We start from the raw sequence: 27727 nt of genomic DNA, 5'->3' as shown, positions 1-27727 counted from the left end.
TATATTTTGATTAATAGAAGTTTGAATGAACTTTACAGCCATTGCTATCCAGTTGCATTATGTTGTTATTATTAACACATGAACACCAAACCATACCTCACCAATCACCATACCTCCAAGAATATCAACCAAGAGTGTCTGCATAGTGCAGTCTGTATGTTGCACTGAATTATAAACACAGAAAACCCATACATTTCTAATGATTCAGCATAATAATTTAATTGAACTGGAATGCAAAGTTATAATAACAGTAACAATAACAGAGGTATATCAGTGCATTTCATTTATAAACACCTTTGGCGTTGCGACACGAGGACGATTAAAAAGTTCATGGATATTATTACATATTACATTCAGGCCGAAACACAAACAGTGAGGGTGCTGTACAAAAAGGCATGGATGACTCGGGACACAAAGAACAACACGCGTTGGTAAAAGATTTATCCCGTCTGCCATCGCCCATCTCAACACTCTGGCCAGCAGGTGGCAGTGTTTGTCAGCCAGCGGCCCAGCACTGGCATCCCCATTACGGCCAGTGGCCACTCCTCGCGTCCCCCCTTTTCCGAGCTTTGCAAAAGCCGATGTTCTTCTGCTTCACAGCTTTGCGGTAGGTTTCGTAGGAGCAGCGGTTACCCTTTTCCACATAATCAGCGTACATCAGCTTGATGGTGACGTCTCTGGGGAGGTACCGACGATGACGCGGGGACTGTTCCCTTCCGTCGTGGCCCACCGACGGGTGGAAGGACTCGATATGGTCAAACACAGGCTGCAGATCCAGCTTGTTGGCCGGGGGGTGTCTTCCTCGTCGGTCTTGCAGGTTCATCTTATTTCCCATCTCCCTCCCCATCACTGAGAGGACCAGGCTGTCGTTCGTGGGGTGGTACCCCAGCGTGGCCAAATAGAACGTCTTGCAGACCTGCTGCGGGACTTGGTCTTCGTTCTCCAGCCTGTAAACAAACGACCTGCCGCGCCGACTCCCAGCCACGGAACACCTCGCCGTCGGCAGCTGGCTCACGCTGTGGAACACGAACAAGCGCTTTTCCGCGTTGTCCATGAGCCAGTAGCTGCTCCAAATCTCCCTGCGTCTACCCTCGCTGAACTTGCCGGTGCACTGTCTTCGGCATTTCTGGCCGCATGGATCTCTCATTTCTGGGGCTGTGGGTGCAAGGCCACCAGGGGGCGCTGATGAGGACAGAGGGGCTGTGGCTCGAGCGATGCGGGGAAATGGCACGAGGGCATCAAGGGTGGCATCTGGTGTGCTGCAGAACAGGTCGTCCGAACCAAATGCCATGAAACTATCAAGAATGGACCATGCTTTTGGTTCGGGCGCTGGATCACAGTCAATGTCAATATCCCTGCGGGTGTCTGAAAAAAAAAAAAAAAAGAAAGAAATGCATAGGGATATTAAAGAATCTTGTAGCATATGACTAATATTTGATTAATTCATGTCAGTCTTAACAAATTGCATTCCATCATTGCACTGATATTCAATATGCATAGGAAATAATATTGTAATGCCCAAAACCAAAAACATTTGATTTGAAATTACTTCATTAATCAATGTTCATTCAAGGATAAAATGATACTACCAAACTGCTTCAGATGCACAGTTGATGGATCGTTGGATGAATTGTTATTCTGACATAACACTGACAAAATCGAGTTTTACATGTGTTTTATTCTTTTGCCATGTTTCACGACCATGGTACGATACAAGACACTTTGAATTTAATTGAATGAAAATAACTTTGCATATTATATGTATTTAATTGATAGTTATTGTTAAGCTTTGTATATAATAGTGACTATAGGGTCGTAAGAGGCGTGTCATGACATTTAAATCCACACAGTTCTGGACTGTAATTGGCGTGAGGTGCTGAGAAATAAAAACAATATTTACAAAAATATATGGCTGGCTTTTTTTTTTACAATGATTTGTTGGGTTGCTATGTTGTCTTAGCTAGGTAAATTAAATATACTTCGATCCAATCCAATCTTGCTTATTCATCAATCTAGTGCATAATTTTTGTTAATAGATTACTCTTACCTTTACCTTGATGTCTCCGTTTCAAAGCCATCTTGACCATCACTTTCTCTAAAGAGCAATGGGCCATTTTTTATTATTATTATTTTATTAGAAGTAAAAACAGCAATATTTGTTCAGCCACATTTTTATTCAGGCATTGTGTTTTAGAAGTGCTTCAGTGACAAACTGCTATCTAAGCACGGCAACCTTTTCATAAAACACAGGCAGAGAACCGTAACTCAAGGGCGGCACATTTCCCTTTAATGCACGTCTTGGGCAATATCAACACCTGTGACACCAGGCAGAGAACCGTAACTCAAGGGCGGCACATTTCCCTTTAATGCACGTCTTGGGCAATATCAACACCTGTGACACCAGGCAAAGCACCTTAATTTGGCCGCAGATGTCTATTGAAAGGGAATCACGCTAAGATAAGTGGTTTTTGGATCCATAAAGTAGAACCAACGTTATAGTCATCAAAGATGTTGTGGAAATATACTGTAATAGAGGGGAAAACTCAAAAAATACAATTTCATCAATATCTTTTTGACCAGCAAACCAACCAGGAAGTAAACTAAAATGATAAGGCATTTGTAATTTCCTGTTCAGTGATGGGTAAATGAACTAGATCAGCAATAGTATCGTCTGTCCATAGACCGTAATCCACCCACTGAGTTCCATTGTAGAAAGTGGCGTCAACATGACTTTGAGGGGGCATATCTCTCTATGATAGTTGTAGTAAAAAAAAAGTGTGTGTATGATTTCAATTCGTAATTTTTTTTTTCCGATGTATTTTGTGTTTTTTGTTGCCAATCATTATTTAAAATACATAAATGACAAATATGTTGATGTTTTTTACAAGGATACAAGGAGTTTTATTTGTCACATGCATATCATTACCAAAGCAAAGAATGCAGTGACACGTTTGTGTATTTAGTTGGTTAAAATTAAATCAGAATTAGCTTTATTGGCCATGTTTGCGTCAACAAACAAGGATTTTGACTCTGCTGATTAGCTGGAACATGAAAACCGGAAATGACACTTGAATCATATTGCTTAGTTTGTGTTGGAAAAAAAGGATATGTGATGGTCAGTACAGTGCATTCCTGAGAATTTAAAACACAGCAACACATAGTAATGCAAAAACCTCAAACAACATTGAAGTTCCCTCTTATATTTCCATATACAGTATCTCACCGAAGCGAGTACACCCCTCACATTTTTGTGAATATTTTATTACATCTTCTAATTGGACAACACTGAAGAAATTAAACTTTAGGACAATATAAAGTTGTGCGTGAACAGTTTACATAAGCTATGAAGCTATAGCTGTATGAAGTGTACATTTGCTGTCTCCTCAAAACAACTCTACATACAGCCTTTAATGTCTACATGGCTGGCAACAACAGTGAGTACACCCCTAAATGAAAATGTGACCTTCCACGGCGAAATCAGTCACAATGTCCAAATTTTCAAAATCAAAGTTATTACGTTTTCAGGAAGGGGCATATAGTCCAGTAGTAATAGGGTCAAACCCGGAACAAATTAGTAACAAGCTGAATTTTTCAGGATATGTTCAGAATACCTTTAGGAATAACATACTAAAAGTCCCCGTGAATCCCCCTTGTGCTCTCTGAGATATTCAAGATGGCGTCCAAAATGGCCGTAATTTGGAGATTTTTCCGTATTTCAGGCTTAAAACCTAATACAAATGCAATTAAAAGGTCAAAATATATGTTTTATAGGGTAAGTAAGTCAATTTCATCATTAGTTTATTGAATGGAGACATTTCATAATAATACAGTTACCTCCATAAGTTTGGAACACATGCTAAAGTTGACTGTATAAAATCGTCTTTTGGAAATTGATCTTAATGCCTTAAATGGAAAAAATGAGGAAATATCCAACCTTTAAGGACATCAATTTTGCTTGTGAATAAGTATGTATCATAATGTTTTTATTTGTTAGCCTATTAGCTGGTTTCATTCTCATTGAGCTCAATGCAATTCAAACCAGCTAATAGGCTACTGAAATAAAACCATGCTAATCTCTTGAGGTGCCTCTCATGCAGCGTTTATACGTCCTCCCTCGCTCCTCGGACCTCGATCCTCACTGATCTACATAAAGAATGATGGGGCGGCAACAATGGGATAGTCTACCCCTTCTTCTATCTTTCTTTATGTAGATCAGTGAGGATCGAGGCCCGAGGAGCGAGGGAGTACGTATAAACGTTGCATGAGAGGCACCCATAGTATGGTGAAGGGTATGTGATGATGTTATTTTAATTCCAAAGGCCAAGGGTTCTTTATCAGGGTGCATAGTGTCCTGGATGGATCCATTTATTTAAAATAAATAAATGAATAAAAAACCGTCCTGCCTCTATGGGAATTTTAACACATAGGGTTAACATAGGCGTTCCATTACTTATGACCCCTGTATTTTAAGGAAAACATTTATTTATTTACGATACATTATTCATTCAGAAAAATATTTCCTCATTTTTTTCATTTCGGGCATCAAGATCAATTTTCAAAAGATGATTTTATATAGTCAACTTAGCATGTGTTCCAATACTTATGGTCGGAGGGGACTGTACAATACATCACTTCAGTCATCATCCTCATCATCAGAAACTGGTCTTGATTCTTCAGTTTCTTCATCATCTAGTAAAGATGACAGAGTTGGCCTTCCTTTGCATTCAACTTGCACATAATCCGTGCATAATGCATGACTCCGTCGCTGTCGCTGAATGACTCTGATGTCAAAAATCGAATATCTATAGGCTGTGACCATGTCAATTTATATGTGAACTCTATACTGAGCTCAGGACTTCACAAGTTCACATTTAAGAATGTTCACAGTACTGTAAATGCGTGTAGGTTTCCAAGAAGAAATTACAATCAAGGATTGAAATTACAAAAAAAGTCATTATTTGCATAATGAATACCTCTCGTATACTGTATGTTTATGAAATGGCTTTATCACTTGATGTTTAGGACGTTATGTACAAGTATAATATAATATGCTATATGAGGTCAGCATTATATATAATATTATGTGCTATTATATTACAAAGGTTATAGAGGGAAAATTGTTGTCTGATTGTTTGTCTAACTGTGCGTTCACACCAAGAGCTACCAAAGTTGCAAGATCGCTTTTGTAGCTGTAAAATGCATGCTGCTACATAATAATTATGAAGTTGCTCATGACATGAGAGATTTTAAACTTCAATTTCAATTCTCTTAACTCAAATTTTTTTAGAAAATGTAAGATATTCTGCTATTTTATATAGCTTATAATAATAATAATAATTATAATAATAATAATAATAATAATAATAACAATAATATATAAAATTGTATTGTATCGTGACCTTAATATCGTGTAGCCTATCGTATCGTGGATTGTGTCTCATTATATCCCTACTTTTAACTTTTTTTAGACGCTCTAGTCGCCCAAATTTTGCCGCTGGTCGCTTTTGTTGCTTTAGTCGCTCGTCTCCATTCAAAGTCAATTGCTTGCGGTGATTTCGCAGCTTTGGTCACTCTTGGTGTCAAGGCACGGTTACATTATGTTCCATCTCACAATCATGTCGACTTTCAAATTTGTATGTACATTTTGTGTCATTGTCACATTAATGATCTTGTAATCTAGGTTAATTTTAATTTTAGCAGTGTGTCAATGGTGAATTTGGATTCCTTGTATGAGAAAACATATTTCATGGTTCCATCCAGGACATGCACCCTGATAAAGTCCCCTTGGCCTTTGGAATTAAAATAACCCCACATCATCACATACCCTTCACCATACCAAGAGATTAGCATGGTTTTATTTCAGTTAGCCTATTAGCTGGTTTGAATTGCATTGAGCTCAATGAGAATGAAACCAGCTAAAAGCTTAGCTGAAATAAAACCATTATGATACTTATTCACAAACAAAATTAATGTCCTTAAAGGTTTGATATTTCCTCATTTTTTCCATTTAAGGCATTAAGATCAATTTCCAAAAGACGATTTTATACAGACAACTTTAGCATGTGTTCCAATACTTATGGAGGTAACTGTATTATTATGAAATGTCTCCATTCAATAAACTAATGATGAACTTGACTTACTTACCCTAAAAATCATATAAACTGCTCACAAAAAGAAAGGAAACTTGACTTTGGCCCATTATATCTCCCCTTTAGTAATACCAACCAGTAAAGTGTTTCATATCATTTTTAACGTTGATTTGTCACCTTTACAATGAGGTATAGCTTGTAAGCATAGGGCAATCATGGAATGAGCAACACAAGCAAACGTGTAAGTAGTGCCAACGAAAAATGTGCCAAAATGGCCTGTTATGCTGCTGGAATTCACCTTTGTTACTTCAAACATTGATGATTGCACTCTCCCACAGAAATGAGGAAAACAAAACATGTTAGGCATACATTTGTTCATTTTATACTCAGTGTCAGGGTCCTCAGTAGCGTGTAGAGGATCCATATGCAGCCACAACAGCTTGGCACCTTCTTCTCATGCTGGTCACCAACCTGGCTACATTCTCCTGTGGGATGGCATTCCATTCCTCGATAAGGATCTGTTGTAAGTCAGCCAACGTGGTTTTGTTGGTGACTCTGGCACGTACAGCATGCCCAAGCTGATCCCACAAGTGTTCACGGCAGGCCATTCGTTCCTCTCCACTCCCAAATTCTGGAGGTACTCTCTGATGATCCCAGCTCTATGGGGGCGAGCGTTGTCATCCTGGAGGATGGCAATTGGTCCCATATTCTGGAGATATGGAATTGCCACTGGCTCCAGAATCTCATCCCGGTATCTAACTGCATGATGATTGCCTTCAATGATAACAAGGTCTGTCTTTCCAGTTAGGGAGATGTCACCCCAGAATGTAGCCAGGTTGGTGACCTGCATGAGAAGAAGGTGCCAAGCTGTTGTGGCTGCATATGAATCCTCTACACGCTACTGAGGACCCTGACACTGAGTATAAAATGAACAAATGTATGCCTAACATGTTTTGTTTTCCTCATTTCTGTGGGAGAGTGCAATAGTCAATGCTTGAAGTAACAAAGGTGAATTCCAACAGCATAACAGGCCATTTTGGCACATTTTTCGTTGGCACTACTTACACGTTTGCTTGTGTTGATCATTCCATGATTGCCCTATGCTTACAAGCTATACCTCATTGTAAAGGTGACAAATCAACGATAAAAATGATATGAAACACTTTACTGGTTGGTATTACTAAAGGGGAGATATAATGGGCCAAAGTCAAGTTTCCTTACTTTTTGTGAGCGGTTTATTTTGACCTTTTAATTGCATTTGTATTAGGTTTTAAGCCTGAGATGTGGAAGAATCTCCAAATAGCGCCCATTTTGGACGCCATCTTGAATATATCAGAGAGCACAAGGGGGATTCACGGGGACTTTTAGTATGTTATTCCTAAAGGTATTCTGAACATATCCTGAAAAATTCAGCTTGTTACTAATTTGTTCCGGGTTTGACTCTATTTTGAGCTAATGCTCTTGGACTAATAATCAACCTTCAAAACGATACCTATATCTAATGAATTGAACGTCATATTACTGAAATATAAACATTCAAAGGAGTTGAGTTCATCCTGTCATGCCAATAGAAAAACGGAGAAATCTGCCTTTGAAGTTAACCGTCGGCTCAACACTCACGAACGCTTTGTAAGGTCGCCGCTATTACAAGATTTACGGTACTTGTATCAACGACACAGCACGCGGATGGCTTGGTGGTTGTCGATGAGTGCATTTACCGTAAAGCGGCAAAAAACGAGACGCCTCTAACTTCCTGCTTCCTCTAACTTTCTCACCTCAACAAACTCACGTTTTTAGACTACAAAAGGTCAGTTTTTCGGCGAAATGTATTCACGGCCGTACAGTGTAGACCTCCCACTGTTTCAAAACACTTACAAAAAAAAATCCACGATTTTAGCACAAGTGACATAAATGGCCATTTTTCTCAGAAACGCCTGTTGCGACAAGCGACTGGTTTTGCCGTGGAACGTCACAAATGTTCAAATTGTGCCCACTGTCCATATTTTGTGTGGCCACCATTATTTTCCAGCACTGTCTTAAAGGAACCGTATGTAGAAAATGTATTTCAATTAATCATAAAATGGCCCTGATATGTCACTAGACATTTAGAAATCATGCTAATTTCGAATACTTATATCACTGACAACAGTAGTCCGGCCAAGATATTTTAATTTAAAAGTGAAGTTGCAGCCCTCAACTGATGTTGATGTTGTTATGATGTGTTTTGGTTTGATGCGCCGCCCTACACTTATCTACGAATCACAAAGTCAGTAGTATTTCGCCATCCGGGTTGCCAGCTATGCTAGTTACCACCATAGACAGCTGCAGCTACAAGCGTGTTGGATAAAAAATGTCTAACGTTATGGAACCTAAAAGACCTTGTTATGAATCCGAAATACGTCTAAATAAAACAAGGATTTAGGAGATTGAGACGGCTGAAAACGGAGAAGAATTTGAAGACAGACGTCAGTGTTGTTAATTTGCTCCTGGACAGGTAAAGATTCATCAGTTTGGCTAACTTACTTGTAGGCTATACTATACTGTAAATGGACATTTTAAATAGCCTATTCATGACAGTTGAACAAATTATGCAAGTTCGTGCAAAGTATGTTGGCCATATGGAGGAGGTGGGTCATTGAATTGAAAAGGTAGGCTAAGGAATTGTTTGGGAAATAAAAGCAGCTAGTAGTCATTGCTAACGTTAGCAATGCATTATCAGAGTTTGTTTCTCTGTTTTTATGCTGAGGAAAACAGCACTTGCCATTGAAAGCTAGCAGCCTACGTTCCTGCTGCAGCTAGCTGGCAACCGTGACTCAGAGGGGAGGGGGAGGCGATTCACCGCTCTACAGTATTTTGAAAGTAATTGCAGTACTCGTTTTGGCCAAAATCCTACACACGGTTCCTTTAACCTAGCCTGACTCTCGCCAGACCCTTGTAGTTCCGCCATGCTCCACCAGAGGCGTTTCGCTGAGCTCCACACAAGGGTCTGGACTCGAGGGCAATCCAAACTCGTTCCAGTGATCAAAAAATTATAAACCAATCAGGAGCGCCGAAGCGAGGAGTCTTGTGCTGACATTGATTCTGCTATTTCAACCGTTTTGTCGAATCTATCGAGTATTCATTCTTTAAAAGATTAACAGAGAATAGTTTTGAAGACATTTATTGGTGGCAAGGATGTTTTTACTCTTCTTCCGACCGGGTTTGGCAAGAGCTTGAAGAAGCCTAGCACGTCATTCAAGATAACAGGCAAGTGGTTTATCAAATCACATGCGAGGATGTTTTACAAGGACCCGCCTTCATAAATACATCTCCTATCGAGAAGTCCCAGATCCTTGTGTGAAGCAGACAGCGAACTACAGGATCTGGCGAAAGTCAGGTTAGCCGCCCCGGCAGTGGCGCAACTGGCTGAGGCACCTGCACCGTACGCCGGCGACCCGGGTTCGATTCCCGCCCCGTGGTCCTTTCCGGATCCCACCCCGACTCTCTCTCCCACTCACTTCCTGTCATTCTCTCTACTGTCCTGTCCATTAAAGGCATAAAAAGCCCAAAAAATAATCTTTAAAAAAAAAAGAAAGTCAGGTTAGCCTTAACCCCCTTGGGCATGGAGTTCACAGGTTCCCACTGGATTCCTCTTCCATTGCTCCATGACGACATCACGGAGCTGGTGGATGTTAGAGACCTTGGCTGTGTCCAAAAGTCAAGCGTGCACGCTGGATAGTACCTTCTTTCCAGTAGCGTCTCAGTTAGCTTGCTCCTCAGTATGCATCCCTACCTACATTTGGACAGCACTAACTAGTTGGCGTCACCTGACTCGGGGGGGGGGGGGTGCTGACAATTTGCATGACGTATGGAGTTTGACCTGCGCTGCGCAATGGATTATGGGTTATCTGAGGAAGTATCCATCTAGTGAGAGCGCTTGACTTTCGGACAGTCTATTCTGACGTAACTTCACACTTCAAAATGCACACTGCCCAGCGTGTGTACTGATGTTTCAGACACAGCCCTTGTGCTCCTCCACCTTCTGGATGATGATGCCCAGAGATGCCCTACAGGGTTTAGGTCTGAAGACATGCTTGGCCAGTCAATCACCTTTTCGCCCTGCTTCTTTAGCAAGATAGTGGTCGTGTTGGAGGTTTGCTTGGGGTCGCCATCATGTTGGAATAATGCCCTGCGGCCCAGTTTCCGAAAGGGGGGGGGGGGGGACATGCTTCCTCATGGCAACATGTATTGTGACATATTGAAGCAGAATGCTCCCCAGTGATGGAAGCACTCGTGCAGCCCCAGACCGTGACACTCCCACCACCATGCTTGATTGTAGAAAAGACACACTTGCCGCCACACACCCTTGACACTATCTAACCCAATACCAGTTTCTCTTGGTCTCATCAGAACACAGGAACATAAGGTAGCCGTATTCCGTACGGTGCCCAGGATGTAACACCATTCCGTACAATTGACACTTGTGATGGAATTAAAGGGACACTTCACCGATTAGCATTAAGCTTTGTATCTTTAGAAAACCAGTCATGTTTTTGAATGGTCGTGCATCATTCCCTCAGTTTGCCTGGAGATTTCGGATACGGATTTCAATGAAACCCATGAATAGGACTTCCTGCTTTCAATGATGTAAAATGATGATTGAAATCCGTATTTCTCCCATCTCAAGGCAAACTGAGGGAATGAGGCACAACCTTTCAAAAACATGACTAGTTTTCTAAAGATACAAAGCTTAATGCTAATCAGTGAAGTGTCCCTTTAAGCAATAAGCCACTCGAGTCCGTAGTTTACGCTGATTTTAGAACAGCTACAGGATGCCATTACCCCCGGCCCTTCCCCGGTTGTTCTAAAATCAGCGTAAACTAGAAACTCGAGTGGTTTATTGCTCAAGTGTCAATTGTCTGGAATGATGTTACATGGGCACCATACAGAATACGGTTACCTTACGTGACATTGCTCCAGCAAGCCATGTCCTTAGTGTATCTGTCTGTGGGCTTTCTTGTGCATCACCATCACCACGAAGAAGCGTCCATCCGGGACGACGGCCAATTTGATGCAGCTTGCGGCGTATGGCGCGTTCACTAACAGGCCGACCCCCCAATTTGATGCAGCTTGCGGCGTATGGTGTTTTCACTAACAGGCTGACCCCCCAGTGCTTCAACCTCCGCAGCGATGCTGGCAACACTCATACGTCTAGAGGACATCCTCTGGATGTGACGAAGAGTGCGTTCGCTCAGCTTCAATGGTCGGCCATGGCGAGGCCTGTTCTCGACGGAACCGGTCCTGTTAAAACGCTGCATGATCTTGGCCACCGTGCTGGAGCTCAGTTTCAGTGCGTGACCGATCTTCTTGTAGCCGAGGCCGTCTTTATGGAGAGCAACGATTCTTTTTTTCAGATCCTCCGAGAGTTGTTTGCCATGTTGACATGGCATGTTGAACTTCCAGTGACCTGTATGTGAGAGAGTGTGAGAGCGATATCACCAAATTTTAACACACCTTTCACACCTGAGACCTTGTAACACTACTAATGACTCACACCTGCTCCCCTTTCACACCTTACCCCGCGTTCACACTGTCTACGTCCGTCAACGGATCTCATTCACTTTGCATGGGGCGGACTCGAAATGCATTGTGGGTCCGTCCGTTCCTTCAGCTCCGTTGCCTCCGTCAAGAAAGTTGAGAAATGTTCAACTTTTCAGGCAGCGACGGATCCGTCAGCCAATTAGATCGCGTGTATGCAAATACACATACGGCAGACACAACCTCCGAGATCCGTCGACGGACGTGGACAGTGTGAACGCAGGGTTAGACCTCGTAACACTACTATCGACTCACAAGACTCCAGGGAGGGAAAATGGCCATTTAGGCCCAATTTTAAGAGTTTCACTTAGAGGTTAGACTTGGCTAGATCTTCATAAAAATTTACAAAAATGTGCCAGTGATGAACCCATTAAACAAACACACGACTCAAGACGCACCTGACTCAACCACATCAAAATAAGTGACTGTCTGTTTAGACTGATTCCAGCAAGTTTAGGCAGTGCTGGAAAATAATGGTGGCCACGCTAGGGTTGTGCCGATGGACGATATCATCGTCCATCGTGATGGTTGACAGACATCACGATGGAAAGCAACCATCGTGATGCCACGCCCCCACTTATTTCTACTGCAGACTAAGCTAAAATATTAAAAAATAAAAACTTTTCCTTGGAAATGAAATTGAGCCTAGAACTGATGCACATGTAGGGTGCTTAAGAGGCTGTCAGCCAAACAGTGCAAAATTAAAAAACATATTAGTCTGAGACCGTCTTGTTCAAATAAGTCCTCCTTGCAACGTGAATATGTTATTGTCTTTTTTTAGGCTACATGTCTCGCAGTGTAGCCTACATTGAACGCAAAACATGTAGCCTAATAATGTTTAAGAATTAAATAGTGCAAATGAATTATTATTGTTACGACTACGATATTCTAGCTCTAATTTCTTGCGAGGCTACAACACTGAAGCGCCGAATGCGTCATTCTCCACCGTGTTAAAATAAACCATTTATTTCGTTATCGTTATCAGAAGCTATAGCCTACGTCTTTCACTGTAATGCTTCTATTTCACGCATTTGCCTTTAGCAAAAGCCCCAGCAGCGGAGTGGCAATCGGGATTCGTAGGCTATTTGTAAAAGTTGTTTAGCCTACTTCAACTGTTATTTAATTCGACTCGACTGCGCGATCACAGCCTACTTTCACTTTCTGCTGCCCTCATAGTCGGCAAGCCGGTAGCCGCGTAACATATGAGTTAGGTACAGACTGGGCTATTCAAGATTTTAGATGAGTGACCGCGAGGTTTTTTGCGAGGCCCAGCGAATGCTGGCAATGTGTAATCAGGTGTTTAGATTGGCTGTCTGTCGGTCTCTTACTAGGATTTTCTTGGAGCAGATCTTCCACACAGTAGCCCAGTCAGTATGTCTCTTAGCTGTCCACTTTCACCAGGCCATATAGCCTATATAATATTTAATATAGGCCATATATAGCCTATAATATAATATATTTATTTACAACCCCCCCCTCCCCCCCCAACGACGATATCATCGTCCATCGCGATGTTTTACTGTACACATCGTCATATGCCAATTAAGGGGACATCGCCCAACCCTAGGCCACGCAAAATATTGAGACTTTGGGCACAATTTGGACATTTTCATTTTGGGGTGTACTCATTTTCGTTGTCTGTGCTTTAGACCTTAACAGCTGTGTGTTGAGTTATTTTGAGGGGACAGTACATTTATACTGTTATACAAGCTGCACACTGATGATGTAGCAAAGTGTAGTTTCTTCAGTGGTGAAAAGATGTAATCAAATATTTACAAAAAGGTCAGGGGTACTGATTACAGATACAGATACTGTATTCCTGTTGAATTTTGAAAAAAATCATATAAGTTTGCAACCTCATGTTGCGGTCTGATTCTTTTCTTAAAATAATGAATGCCTCTTTCATGATACAAAGCTTAATGCTAATCGGTGAAGTGTCCCTTTAACAAGCTTAAAATGTTCATCATGTTGTAAGTCACTTTGGGTCAAAAGTGTCAGCCAAATGCAAAGTAATCTACTATGTTTGCCTGCTTATCCTAGCAAAGGTAAAGAATAAGTCGAGGGCTGAGAACCAAAGGGGCGTAAGTGACATTTTGGTCAAAATTTTGTTATATATCACCTGAAAGCTCTTGATGAGCTCTCTTAGCTGACAAAATTATAGAAGTAAAATAATATAAATATATAGTTATTAAACAAAATCCAAAGGTCTTTAACTGTGAACATATGGAAGCCGTTAGATTTGTTTTGGCTCTCCTGTAAAGTTGGTGAAATGTCACTTACGCCCATTTGGTTCTCAGCCCTCGAAGTGTAATATGAATATTTGACCTTCGACCCATGACCTGTGCCCATATGCCCCCTGGCTTAGCTGGTTCAATACTGAAGAGATTTTAGTCTTTTATTTTTTTATTCCAAATGAAAATACTTAAAGACATCAAACAAAAGGACTAGGGTCGAAAAGTGCCGAGATTCCCTTGTAACGTTGGCAGCATGTATTACAAAAAGCAATTGGGGGCACATTTTCTTGTCAGAACAGCCTAGGTAATGTTATCTAACAGCTTAAAGCCTACCTTACATTGACAGACTTTGCAAAGATTTGGAAAAGATTTTTTAAAGACTACAGTCTCAGACCCTCTCACATCTAAAGACAATTCATTGAGTTTTTAGTCACAGTCTAGTCACAGGCCAGTCTCAGATTAGGATTTTGCAAAGACTGTGGGTCACTATTTACAAGACTGCTGCTAGATTCCTTCAAATTATTTCCATCGTGCAATAGGCTACACGTCATCATTAACAGGAAATCACATGATAGCCTACTCATATCAAAGTATTTTTTTCGCGTTTCTGCAGCATTGTTTGATGTGTGACATCACTAACAGATATAGAGTTGTTCTGTCTCGTAGAATAGCCGACTAATAAATGATAAGAAATGAAATAACAAATAATCATATAGGCTACAGCTGTCGCCTATTTTGCCCCTTCCTGTTTTCGTGTTCGCGAGAGGTTACTATTGGTTTTTAATGTTCACGTCACTATTTGCATGAGCCACGACTGAAAAGACTTCCGATAATATCAAACATGTTTGATATTGTCGTAACGGCAAAACTAGAGAAAGACTGCCTCCGACGGACTTAAAACCGCTAAGATTGGCACCTTACACTAAACGATTTAGATGACGGGAGCGCGCTGCGATTCTAGCACAACTCTCAAGATTTCCGCCCGATTTTGGAAATTTAGTCGCCGACTGTTAAAACAGGCCAAAATCGTGCAATGTAAGCCAGCCTTAATTTGAAAAGTTTCTCTTACTTCTACCAGTTAGCGAGGAGCTATTTCCAAGATTCTTTGTCAATATGGGCCCAGGTTTTTGGAAAGATCAATAACACATTACAATGAAATTTGTCTTCCCACGATATTCATGGCACAAAATTCAGCATATATATATAAATAAATAAATAAATAAATAAACTAGGGCTGGGCGATATGGCAAAAAAAATGATCACGATTATTTTTCCCATATTGAACGATCTCGATTTTTAATCACAATTTTTTTTATCAGACGCACTTTGCATCCGTCGGGCTCATAGGGTCAGGGCTCCAGACTAACTTTTTGCGTTGGTTGCACCGGTGCACCTAACTTTTTTTTTTAGGTGCACCAGCACAAAATTTAGGTGCACCCACATTTTTCATTGCATCGCCTTTAACGGCAAAAGGACACCTTTTATTGCACTCCTTTCATATGTACAGTGAGGAGCACATGTATTTGATACCCTGCTAAAACAGGAATATAAAATCATCATTTGACAATTGATCTTAATGCCTTAACTCAAAAAATTAGTACAAATCAAACCGCCAAGGACACCAATTTTCTTTGTGATTGAAGAATGTATCGTAAATAGATAAATGTTTTCCTTAAATGCTAGGGGAAGGAAGTATTTGACCCCCTATGTAACCCTATGGGAATTTAACACATAGGGTTAACATAGGGGCAGGCAGATTTTTATTTTTAAAGGCCAGCTATTTCATGGATCTAGGATATTATGCATCCCGATAAATTTCCCTTGGCCTTTGAAATTAAAATAGCCCCACATCATCACATACCCTTCACCATAGCTAGAGATTGGCATGGTGCTTTTTCCAGTAGGCCTATTAGCCTGTTTGATTTGCATTGAGCTCAATGAGCATCAAACAGGCTAATAGGCCTACTGGAAAAAGCACCATGCCAATCTCTAGCTATGGTGAAAGGTATGTAATGATGTGGGGCTATCTTAATTCCAACGGCCAAGGGAACTTTATCAGGATGCATAATATCCTGAATCCATAAAATAGCTGGCCTTAAAAAATAAAAATCTGCCCGCCCCTATGTTAACCCTATGTGTTGAATTCCCATAGGGTTACATTGGGGGTCAAATACTTACTTCCCCCTAGCATTTAGGAAGAACATTTATTTATTTACGAAACATTCTTCCATCACAAAGAAAATTGGCGTACTTAGCGGTTTTATTTTTACTCAATTTTTGAATTAAGACATTAAGATCAATTGTCAAATGACGATTTTATATTCCTCTTTTTAGGCAACTTTAGCATGGTATCAAATACATTTTCTCCTCACTGTATATAATGTGAATGATTTTTTAACAATAAGGCGTAGAAAAAGCTTGTCTTTATTTGAAACACAATATAAGGAATATGCATATTCTTTATAAAGAATTATATATATATATACATACATATATATATATATATATATATATATATATATATATATATACGTATATATATACACACATACACTCACTGTATAATGCTTTCTACATAGGCCTACTGAAATTTCGGATATTCATGACATTCATGACTATTCATATTACAACTCCGCCTCTTTAATTCAGCTGTCGGCTTGAAGCCTCAAAATATTGTAAACAAAGTAGTATAGCATTAGTTGGCTAGCTTATTATAGTCTACTGGTTGGACTGTTCAGTTTCCCCACGTGTGTTTAAGTTTCAAGGTAGGCCAATACTTTCTCTCCTTGGGACAGGCCCTTTTGAGTCTGGAGTTGGAAAACATTGAGATGATCAGTCAACTTGAATGCAAGAGTTTTAATAAAATTTGTGCAGTATGCTATGATGCTAACCGGATTTTAATCATGATTTCGCTAGTCGTCTTCTATAGGCCTACGTCATTGATTTCACGATTGTGAATGTACATGTCGAGGGGCGGGTGTTCATTAAGCGCGCTGCGCACGAGAGAGAGAGAGAGAGAGAGAGCAAGAGAAAGCGGTCCTAGGAGAGAGGGTTTTACTTCAATACAGTTTGGTGAAGTTGCACGCATAGTCTAGCCACGTTTACATGGCAACTTGTGAAAGAAATATATGCTTTCACCCGAGCCGCGTCAGGCGCACCAGTGAATTTTTTTCAGGCACACTGTTGAAAATTTTGGGTGCATATGCGTCGCACTCTGGAGCCCTTAGGGTTAATGCAGACAGTGCGGTGCCAGGAAAGCAGGTTGTGATGGTTGTCGTGCACTTCGCTGCAGCATGTTGTGCACGTGATCGAGAAAGTATACCCACAGCTGATCACCGTGATCGAACTTAATTTGATCGCGATCACAAATCGAGATCGTATAATAGCCCAGCCCTAAAATAAACATTCATCAACTTACTTCCAGGAGACAAGTCTGGACCTTCTACTGGGGCATATGTGTCTTCTTCAGCTTCCTCTCTGCAGGACAGCAGTGGTGACGTGTCTTCTTCATTCTCCTCTCCGCAGGACAGCTGTGGTGACGTGTCTTCTTCATTCTCCTCTCCGCAGGACAGCTGTGGTGACGTGTCCGGTGCGGTTGTGGTGTTCCAGTCGAGTTCTATTCCAGGCTTTTCTTCCTGAACTGCAAACAGATAGTCATCCAGGATCAGATTACACGTAATATCCTTGAGCTTGGCCATTTTACCGATTTTAATCTTTTGGACTGAATGTCCTAGCTGACCTCCAGCAACAGAGAAAAGATTTCTCCTTTAAGACTAAAGGAGCATTCACACCAAGAACGATAACGATAACGATAACTATAACCATAACGATAAAAGCGTCCACACTGGCCAACGATAAGAAAAGTCTCTCCTCATGTTAATGAATGTGATGGCTAGAATATTATGGGTTCTGATTGGCTGTTAGCTTTTTATCGTTCTCAAAATCGCTCTGAAAGTGATCAACAACGATATCGTTCTTCATGTCGTTATCGTTATAGTTTATGTGTGAACGTTGTCATTCATATTAATGAGAGCGATATTTATTTATAGTTATCGTTATCGTTATCGTTCTTGGTGTGAACGGGCCTTAACTGTGCGTTCAGACCAAGAGCGACCAAAGCTGCAAAATCGCTGGAAGTAATTGACTTTGAATGGGGACGAGCGACTACAGCGATCAAAACGACCACAGCGACCAGCGTCAAAACTTGGGCGACCAGAGCGACCAAAACAAGTTAAAAACAGTTTAACTTTATGCAAATGAGCTGTGACTCGTTTCGGCTGCAAAACCCTGACAAGAAATAGGACTGCAGGCGTGCTTCGCTTGTGTGGATGTCATAAACGAAACCGAGCTTTCGAATCTCTCACATCATGAGCAACTGGGGCAACAGAATGTTTTTAGCAGCTGCATTTTATCAGCGTCAAAAGTGACTTTGCAGCTTTGGTCGCTCTTGGTCTGAGCGCACAGTTGCACAACCAATATTTGTTTTGATCTGTCAGGAGCTGCTTTTCACCTAATGACTACGTGACTACAGGCTCACGTATCACAAATATCAAAAACACCATCAGAAACAACAATACCATCATTTCTCAACTATTAGTCACAGCTTATACATTGATTTTGCTAAATTGATTCCGCTATATGAGGTAAATACAGGGGGGCAGGTAATATAGTGTTAACATGGTTTTGTTTCTTTTAACTTGCATAAAACACTGTCCTGCGGCTTATACACAATGCGACTTACATGCGGGAAATTACTGTACATTCAACAACACATTGAGCAACCTACACAACAAATGTTTTGTTCTGTCAGGAGCTGATTCTTACGGTGGCCCTGAAGTGCAAAACACAACACAAATAAGACAACACAACACAAATAAGACAACACAACACAAAAAGAGAAAACACAACACAAAAAGAGAAAACACGGCCCCGAAGTGCACAACACAACGGCAAATCACACAACACAACACAAAAAGAGACAACACAACACAAAAAGAGAAAACACAACGGCAAATCACACAACACAACACAAAAAGAGAAAACACAACGGCAAATCACACAACACAACACAAAAAGAGACAACACAACACAAATAAGACAACACAACACAATTAGAGAAACCTCGGCCCCGAAGTGCACAACACAACGGCAAATCACACAACACAACACAAAAAGAGACAACACAACACAATTAAGAGACAACACGGAATACCTTCGGGCCACATGAATCGTCGCTGGGACACGTACGTAGGCCTACAGCCCGCAGAAAATAGCATGCTGGGTCTTCACATGTCCATAAGAACCCACAGTAATGGAATATCCACGTTGTGTTTCATTCATAATATGTTTGGTGTATAATCCAACTCATACAAAAGCAACAAGTTCGAAACAAATCATCAGAAATCAGGAAGTAAAACAGCTTGTAACTCTGTCACCGTTCTAGATACCGTCATATACCATATATGGTAATTTTTGTGGGATCCCCCTAGTTACCGTGGTAGCTAGGCTACCACACATCAGAGCGATGGCTTTGCCCCACATGTCTTTCTGCGACGAGATATTCAAAACCGGAGGAGATTGGGCAAGAGAGCTGTCAATCAGGCTCCCCAAAAATCTCCAGAATGTTAGCTTTCATTTGACACCAATATTATGCTTCTACTCAAAGGGGTTCTTGTGTAGGCTGAGAGTTTTATTGTCAGTAGCCTATGCACCATTAAATCTTCAAATTATTTCAGCCTGCATGTCTCTTTAAATCTTTTAATGAATGTTACGAGGACTTTACTAGGGTTTATAAAGTAAAGTCGCATATCACTGAAATCGTCTACCCCTTGGCTTCAACATTATCCGGTTTTCAATGACGAGGCATGTGGCTGACTAGTGCTGTCGTCATTCAAAGCTAGGGAGCCTGATTGACAGCTCTCTTGCCCAATCTCCTCCGGTTTTGAATATCTCGTCGCAGAAAGACATGTGGGGCAAAGCCATCGCTCTGATGTGTGGTAGCTACCACGGTAACTAGGGGGATCTCACAAAAATTACCATATATGGTATATGACGGTATCTAGAACGGTGACAGAGTTACAAGCTGTTTTACTTCCTGATTTCTGATGATTTGTTTCGAACTTGTTGCTTTTGTATGAGTTGGATTATACACCAAACATATTATGAATGAAACACAACGTGGATATTCCATTACTGTGGGTTCTTATGGACATGTGAAGACCCAGCATGCTATTTTCTGCGGGCTGTAGGCCTACGTAGCCTACGTGTCCCAGCGACGATTCATGTGGCCCGAAGGTATTCCGTGTTGTCTCTTAATTGTGTTGTGTTGTCTCTTTTTGTGTTGTGTTGTGTGATTTGCCGTTGTGTTGTGCACTTCGGGGCCGAGGTTTCTCTAATTGTGTTGTGTTGTCTTATTTGTGTTGTGTTGTCTCTTTTTATGTTGTGTTGTGTGATTTGCCGTTGTGTTTTCTCTTTTTGTGTTGTGTTGTGTGATTTGCCGTTGTGTTTTCTCTTTTTGTGTTGTGTTGTCTCTTTTTGTGTTGTGTTGTGTGATTTGCCGTTGTGTTGTGCACTTCGGGGCCGTGTTTTCTCTTTTTGTGTTGTGTTGTCTCTTTTTGTGTTGTGTTTTCTCTTTTTGTGTTGTGTTGTCTTATTTGTGTTGTGTTGTCTTATTTGTGTTGTGTTTTGCACTTCAGGGCCACCGTAGATTCTCACCTAATGACTACGTGACTACAGGCTTATGTATCGCAAAATATCAAAAACATACGGTGGTGTATTGCTGTCACACTAGAAATAAATAAAAGGCTCAGTATCAGGTAATTACGTGAAAGTTTCAAGTAATTACGTGAAAGTTTCTTGTTATAACAAGATCTTTTTCACGTTTTAACAAGATATGTTTCATGTTATTACATGAAACTATCACGTTATTTCGTGATAATGATATTTTCACGTTATAACGTGAAAATATCATGTTATTTCAAGATATGATATTTTCACGTTTTTACAAGATATTTATCACGTTATTACATGATATTATCACGTTATTTCATGATAACGAAACTTAACGAGACCAGGCTGGAGAGCCTGGCTGGCATAGGCTGAATGAGAACAGGCTTGTCTGGCTGCTTGATGAGTGTTTGCTTTTGAGCATGTGTGTAGTAGGCTACAGTAGCCTACATAGTCGCCATCTGACCAAGTAGCAGGAGCAGGGCTGTATATCGGCAAAGAGCCGCTGCGTAGGCGGATAGAGGTGAGCAGGAGTAGCCTGCTCACATTCTGTGTATCGGCCAGGTATCGGCAGAGAGCCGCTAAGGAGGCAGACAGAGAGGTGCAGGAGTAGCCTGCTCACACAGCCTGATAGTTCTGCGTCTTCTTCCCATCCACTTAACGCAACTTAACGCAAGACGGAGAAAGGGCCTTGATACATTTGTGAATGTTTACGCAATTTGGGCGCTTTGGCTAGCTTGCATGTCAGGTCATCGTGGTCATTTTTAGGGCTGCGGGGAGAGGCCGCTGGGAGAGCGCTGCAGTCACACAGTGCAGGCTTTTTGAGATCACTTCATCACAGTAATCATCAGCACGGCCCAAAACGCCACACCGGGATTCTTCCCGACTCTCCCGATTGCCACTCCACTGCATACAGGTGCAGAATATTGTAATATTTGTTTCGTGGTCGGAGGAGGAGTCAAATCACACACAGACAGGGAGTCACGTTTTACACTTTATTTAAAGTTGACACACACAACCCAACCTTCCGAATGCACCCACCCTGCATTCATCCGCACACAACCCACCTAAAACAGCCCTCTCTATGGCGGAGTTATGCTAGGGGAAGGGACTGGCCATTAACCCCGGCCTGGGGCTAACTATGCCCGCACACACACGCACAATACACACACAGGCCTGTTAGTTCGTGGAGTCCCAGTTGCCACAGCTAGCCCACAGAGTTCAGGTAATCCAGTAGCGATAGAGTCCACAAGTAGCCACAGTTAGCTCACAGAGTTCAGGTAATCCACAGTAGTGAGAGTCCACAAGTAGCCAAACGCTCCGGCTGGCCGCGCGACTCACACCAGCCCGAGCTCCCTCTCGCACGCCCCAACTCGCAACTCTTTATCCCTGTTAATCATCCACAGTCGACAAGCTGCAGGTGTACCACTCCTCAATCAATCAGTCAATCATTCAATTTGTTCAGTGGGTTCACAGCCGTCGTAGCCAGTAAACACCGTTCACTACAATATTCTGGACAATGCTCGGGTGTTTGCATTTATAACAATATCATCCACAAGTTTAATAACTGGAAAATCGCCATAAACCGAGCTTAACATAGAATTTGATTGACTCGTGAGCCATAGTAACCAGCCTTTCTTGCCCCTCCTTCTGTTTAGTTTCATTATCATGAAATAACGTGATAATTTCAAGTAATAACGTGATACATATCTTGTAAAAACGTGAAAATATCATATCTTGAAATAACATGATATTTTCACGTTATAACGTGAAAATATCATTATCACGAAATAACGTGATAATTTCATGTAATAACATGAAACATATCTTGTTAAAACGTGAAAAAGATCTTGTTATAACAAGAAACTTTCACGTAATTACTTGAAACTTTCACGTAATTACCTGATACTGAGCCTTTTATTTATTTCTAGTGTGACAGTAATACACCACCGTAAAAACACATTACAATTAACGTTTTTTTTCCAAAGTTTCTCATCCAACAATACATTGAGCAACCTACTTGTAATAGACATGTCCTCATGACAGTCTTCCTCTTTAATTTCTTCTTTGATTTCTGCTGCACAATACGTTTCCTCCTCGCAGGTCAGCTGTGCTGATGTTGCCATCTCCGTTGTCCACTCATGCTCCAGCTCAGGCCTTTCCTCCACTTCATGACCTACGAACAGATAGCGAACAGATGGCAAGCAGATAACTTCGGAACAGATTGCACGGTTTTAACTGTTCATGTTGTTTTCGTACAGATTCACAATTATTTCCAGACATCTCATGTTACCTGATGAAGCATAAATGAATGCCAGCTTAAAAAGTAAAAAAAATCCCTAATATTTCTAATGAAAGCATTAAGAGCAATTTGTTTCTTTTTTGTATTCCTCTTTCAACTTTAGCAGTGTATTCACAAGGACAACTGCAAGAATTTCATTTCCTACAATACAAACAAAGGGGCAGCCGTGGTGTACTGGTTAGCGCACCGGGCTTGTAACCGGAGGGTTGCCGGTTCGATCCCCGACCAGTCCACCATGGCTGAAGTGCCCTTGAGCAAGGCACCTAACCCCTCACTGCTCCCCGAGCGCCGCTGGTTGGGCAGGCAGTTGGGAGAACTGAATTTCCCTCACGAGATCAAAAAAGTATATATTCTATTCTATTCTATTCTATTCTATTCTAAACTAGCAGCAACTTACCACTAGGGGAAGAGTTGCAGTGTCCATATTCCCATAAATTGGATTCTTCTTCTTCTTCTTTCACTCGCACAGGTGATAACTTCTCTTCTTTGACAATGAAGGTTTGGAATGTGAGTATCTCAGTCTTCCCGCCATGTTCTAGACCAGCCGTCTCTTCCACTTCGACTTTCTGAAGGAACTCATAACATTCTTCTGCCTTGATCTCCTTCTTTGCTGGCATGGGCTGCTGTTGTGGCGGTTCAGGCGATCTGGACATTTCAGGCTTCTGTCCTGTTTTCCAAAATAAAAGAAATCCAGTCAGACTTTTCTTCAGAGCAAGGACAATACAACAAACTCAATGTATGAAGAAGTGATCGATCAACAACCCAAGGCCGGTCAACAGCCAAGACAACGGGAATTTGGTAATTATCAACACCGTGAGTGTACCCATGTACCTTGAAAAATGATTAAGTTGTCATTAAATTACATTACATTACATTACATAACTACACGGGGGCTCACAGACATCCAGAGTGAAGCACTGCAGTGACCTAGAATTAGTTGCTGTGTGTAGCAACCCGAGCTAGATAATACAGTTTGCTTTTATTTTGGCGGCGTACTGTAGTACAATTTGATCTCATTTTACTACATTGTACGCTCATTTTTAGTACATACATTGCGAGCACATTTAACTATGTTGTGCACACAATTTGCTAAATCGTGCACATGTTGACCACAATTTAATAAAATGATTGCACTAGTTTAGGAAAACATGCTCGGGTCATTCCACGCCAAATCAACCAGAGCCCACGCACTTGCGTCTCAAAAAAATCTGAAAAAAATACCATGTGTGCCTATGTTACCCAGGAGACACTCTGTAAAATGTTTTTGTGCTAAGATCAATACTTTTCAAGTAACAGCCAGTTTTACAGGGGGAGGGGGGTGTCAAATTTGTTCTGCCTCTTTTTTTTGTCAAAGTTCACAAGCTCATTGCTCAAGAACTAGAATCTGTAGGAGGCTCAAATTTTGCAGGCTGGTGCATAAATAGGAATAGTATGCAGTAAAATCACTACGAGTAGTCTGGATGATCCTGCATGGTCATAGCAGTCCCTCAAAGTTGATCAAATTTTTATTGGAGTTCTTGGCTGGGCTCTGTTTAGGCTTACAGAAGACATATTTTTACTCAACATAGGCTCTTGATTTTTTTTCTCTTCAGATCAGTAGAAACACTCTCCGAAAAAGCAATGAAGAGAAAAGAAAATCCATCAGGGACTGAACAGCAGACCTCACAAGTTTGAAAAATAATTTTGGATCTCATATTCAGAGCACCCTAACACCTTGTGGGAATATACAAAGATTTTTTTTATATTTTTTTCGTTAATCTGCATTACCTCTTCTTTTTAAAAACACCAATTTGACTTGTCTTATGCGAATCTTTCTATTTCATTTTCCACCCTAAACATGGACAAAATGCACCATTGAGATCAATATGTTTTGTCCCCACCCGGCAATTTCAGTGATTCAGTGATTTTAGTGGCACCTAGTGGTTACTCTATACAAAACAAATCTCTCAATAGATCTCTATGGTGCATTTTGCCCTTGTTCAGGGTGGGAAATGAAAAAGAAAGATTTGCATAAGACAAATCTGTAAAACTGGCTGTTACTTGAAAAGTATTGATCTTAGCACAAAAACATTTTACAGAGTGTCTCCTGGGTAACATAGGCACACATGGTATTTTTTTCAGATTTTTTTGAGACGCAAGTGCGTGGGCTCTGGTTGATTTGGCGTGGAATGACCCGCTCACAATTTAGACAAATGAGCACACAATTTAGCAAAATGAGTGCACGTTTTCTGATATCAACACAATTATCTTGCAATGACCCCTCCATCCATGGTTCCCTAGGAAATGGCAGCAGCATTTCACACCTTACACCTTATTGTAACAGTTTGTGACAATGACATGGGCTATTTCTTTAACAACTTGCCTTTTGTCAGGTAAGCTTTTTCTCAGGGTACGTTAAGTCATCGAAAAGAAAAACAACAACAACAACAACAACAACAACAAAACCTAACACTCCACAAGTGGCCCCACACCAATTTAAACTGACAGTTACCTCAGAAGTGGGCACTCGTAGCCTAACGTTATCTTGGAACCCGTGCAGCAGGTGCAAGACAAATTAAAACAAAAAAGCCGTCTGTAAAAGCAAATAATCAAAACGATACAGTCGAGTTATGTTGTTGTTCTGTCGTTACTCACAGTTCTGATGTGGGGGAGTGGGCTACTCTCTCCGCGGTTCTAAACGGCGGATGATTGTGTTCTCGCGTAGCCGGAGAAAGCACCGACTTTCCCGGAGTCGCAGTGGCGCTGTCTCGGTGGCGTTGTTTCCTCGGAGGCTTCCAGTTGAAGCTTGTTCCAGTTGTGTAGCTTGTTGAGCTAACTGAGCAGCGTCTCAAACCACCATGAACATATCGTGACGAGAATATCTGCTTGTGGCAAGGTGCACTGTTGTAGAGTTGCCAATCATACTTTAAGACGATGAACTGGTGAAAGATTTCCAGAGAATGATGCCAAACAAACCCCCCAGTCTCCACTGTCATTGTTGGCGTTTCGAACATATTTGGTGGTGCATGAGCGCCACCTGCTGAATCGGCGTGTGGGTCTTGATGAGAAATTAAAAAAAAAAGTTACTCTATATATTTCACCTGAATTTATTTGCAGAACAGCCCTGTTTTTATTCCTACCAAATTGCATTGTTTCAGTAAAAGTGTCAGTTTAACTGTGCGTTGCAAAACATTTAGAAATCCATTTCCATAAATCTATTACAACTAAGAATAAATAAAAAAAAATATAGTGACACAATCTATATAATTTGAAATGAAGGGGCCTATGAAAACAGATATGTTTCACGGCAGGCTGCTTGCAGTAAAACTCCAGTCCAGAAGGTGGCAGCAGGTTACTCTAATATTTTGTACCAACCATAACTACCGAAGGAAATTTGAAGATCCACGAGAACGTTTGTTTTGCCCTAGCGCTGCGCGTTAAAAGCCACAGAGGATTGTACCAAAATAATGGCATGTAGAAATCTTTGTGAGGTATGCTTTGCTTATAATCACATATCATCTTAGCTTCTGCGTTTCCCTTCGACATCAGCATTTGAATGTATCAGTCTGGTGAAAAGGCCAGACGCCCTTAACATTTCAAACAACTTCACACTGAAAATCTACGATTTCGAGGTCACAGACGCTTTTTAAAAATCGCCAAGAAAGCTCCCAATCGGGAGAACATATACTTTTAATCTGCAACAAGCGATATGTTTTAACTATCTAAATGTGTGTTCAACATAATTGAATTTACTCTACATAGCTGCGCCCATTGCGGCGTCAAGATAGAGATGGAATAAAAAAGGTTTGGGCCCTTGCAGATCGCCACATTTTTGTCTAAAAAATAAATGAACCGCATGGCAGGGACAGGATCTGGACAGGATACACCCTGGTTCTGTTGTCAGTGATAATTGCCAACACTGCCTAGGAGGTATCATTCACAACATTGTTTTATTTCCATCCCTGAGTTTGACTTCATGATTGTCTCAGTTTTTCCTTTCAGTCGTTGTGGAAGTAACAATGTGGTCAATGTTAGTCTAGATACCGGTCATAAGTTTGGGGTCACTTAGACATTTCCATCTTTAATGCAATATCTACATTTCCCATTATTAGCGACTGTTCATCCAATGTTCCAATGGTTTGTGCTCTTTACTATATCTGATATCATTTTAAAAGGCTAACTGAGAAGACTTACCAACTGCAGCTTTGACCATTGCTTCCACTACCAGAATATGTCTCATTCTTCCACAAGTCTTGGTCACTGTCACTCACATGCTTTTTCTACATTTGTGTTTATTTATTCAGCAGATGCTTTTATCAAAAGCAACTTACAAAAATCAGTAGCCTACCTCAGTTATATCATAAGGTCAATTGTCCCCCAAGCAACTTGGGTTTATGCCTGATGTCATATACTCTGTGCATGGTCATTGGTCATTCTATCCCATAATGTTGCTTTCTTTTGTTTTTAACGTCAAGCGTGTGATCAATGAAAACATATACTTAAAGGGATGCTAGAAGAGTGGTTTCTATACTTAGAAGAGTGTATAGCTGTTCTGTGTCTACATAATGCTGTGTCTGTTGAGATTGATTTGGTAATGCGAGTTTGAGAGTCATTTATACTCACTAAGCCTGTTTGTGACTCTGTGTCTGTTTCCCTCTACAGATTGGGGTCCTCGCTCACCTGCTGATATGAATCTTGGACTGCCGTCGAGCGCTGACCGCTACGGAACCCTCCAGGTACCCCTGAGACTGATCGTAAACGTGGAGGACATTAAAGAGAAAGACATTGAAGAGGAGGACATTAAAGTGGGACACACTAAA

At 41.1% G+C, this 27727-nt stretch overlaps 2 protein-coding genes across 2 annotated transcripts in view; both read right to left on the bottom strand.

The window, feature by feature from the left end:
* Window positions 1–27727, bottom strand: part of LOC134076348 (zinc finger protein 721-like) — a 76040-nt gene that overhangs the window by 1924 nt on the left and 46389 nt on the right.
* Window positions 205–25873, bottom strand: LOC134093504 (uncharacterized). The gene is made up of 5 exons (XM_062546602.1): window positions 25563–25873; window positions 23326–23595; window positions 22647–22802; window positions 17319–17540; window positions 205–1365 (listed from the first exon to the last, which is right to left on the bottom strand). Exons 2-5 carry the CDS (start codon window positions 23579–23581, stop codon window positions 527–529), a joined length of 1473 nt encoding a protein of 490 aa, XP_062402586.1. The 5' UTR covers window positions 23582–23595; window positions 25563–25873; the 3' UTR covers window positions 205–526.

This window comes from Sardina pilchardus, chromosome 1 (genome assembly GCF_963854185.1).
Source record: "Sardina pilchardus chromosome 1, fSarPil1.1, whole genome shotgun sequence".
In the NCBI taxonomy this organism is placed as follows: domain Eukaryota; kingdom Metazoa; phylum Chordata; class Actinopteri; order Clupeiformes; family Clupeidae; genus Sardina; species Sardina pilchardus.
This window is presented reverse-complemented; position numbering and strand designations above follow the sequence as displayed.

Excerpts from the sequence above, each read along its gene's own strand:
- LOC134093504 (XM_062546602.1), bottom strand. The coding sequence starts at position 23,581 with ATGTCCAGATCGCCTGAACCGCCACAACAGCAGCCCATGCCAGCAAAG. Across the intron at positions 22,803-23,325 it reads CTGCAACTCTTCCCCTAGTG|GTCATGAAGTGGAGGAAAGG; the intron begins GTAAGTTGCTGC and ends ATCTGTTCGTAG. Across the intron at positions 1,366-17,318 it reads TCCAGACTTGTCTCCTGGAA|ACACCCGCAGGGATATTGAC; the intron begins GTAAGTTGATGA and ends TTTTTTTTTCAG.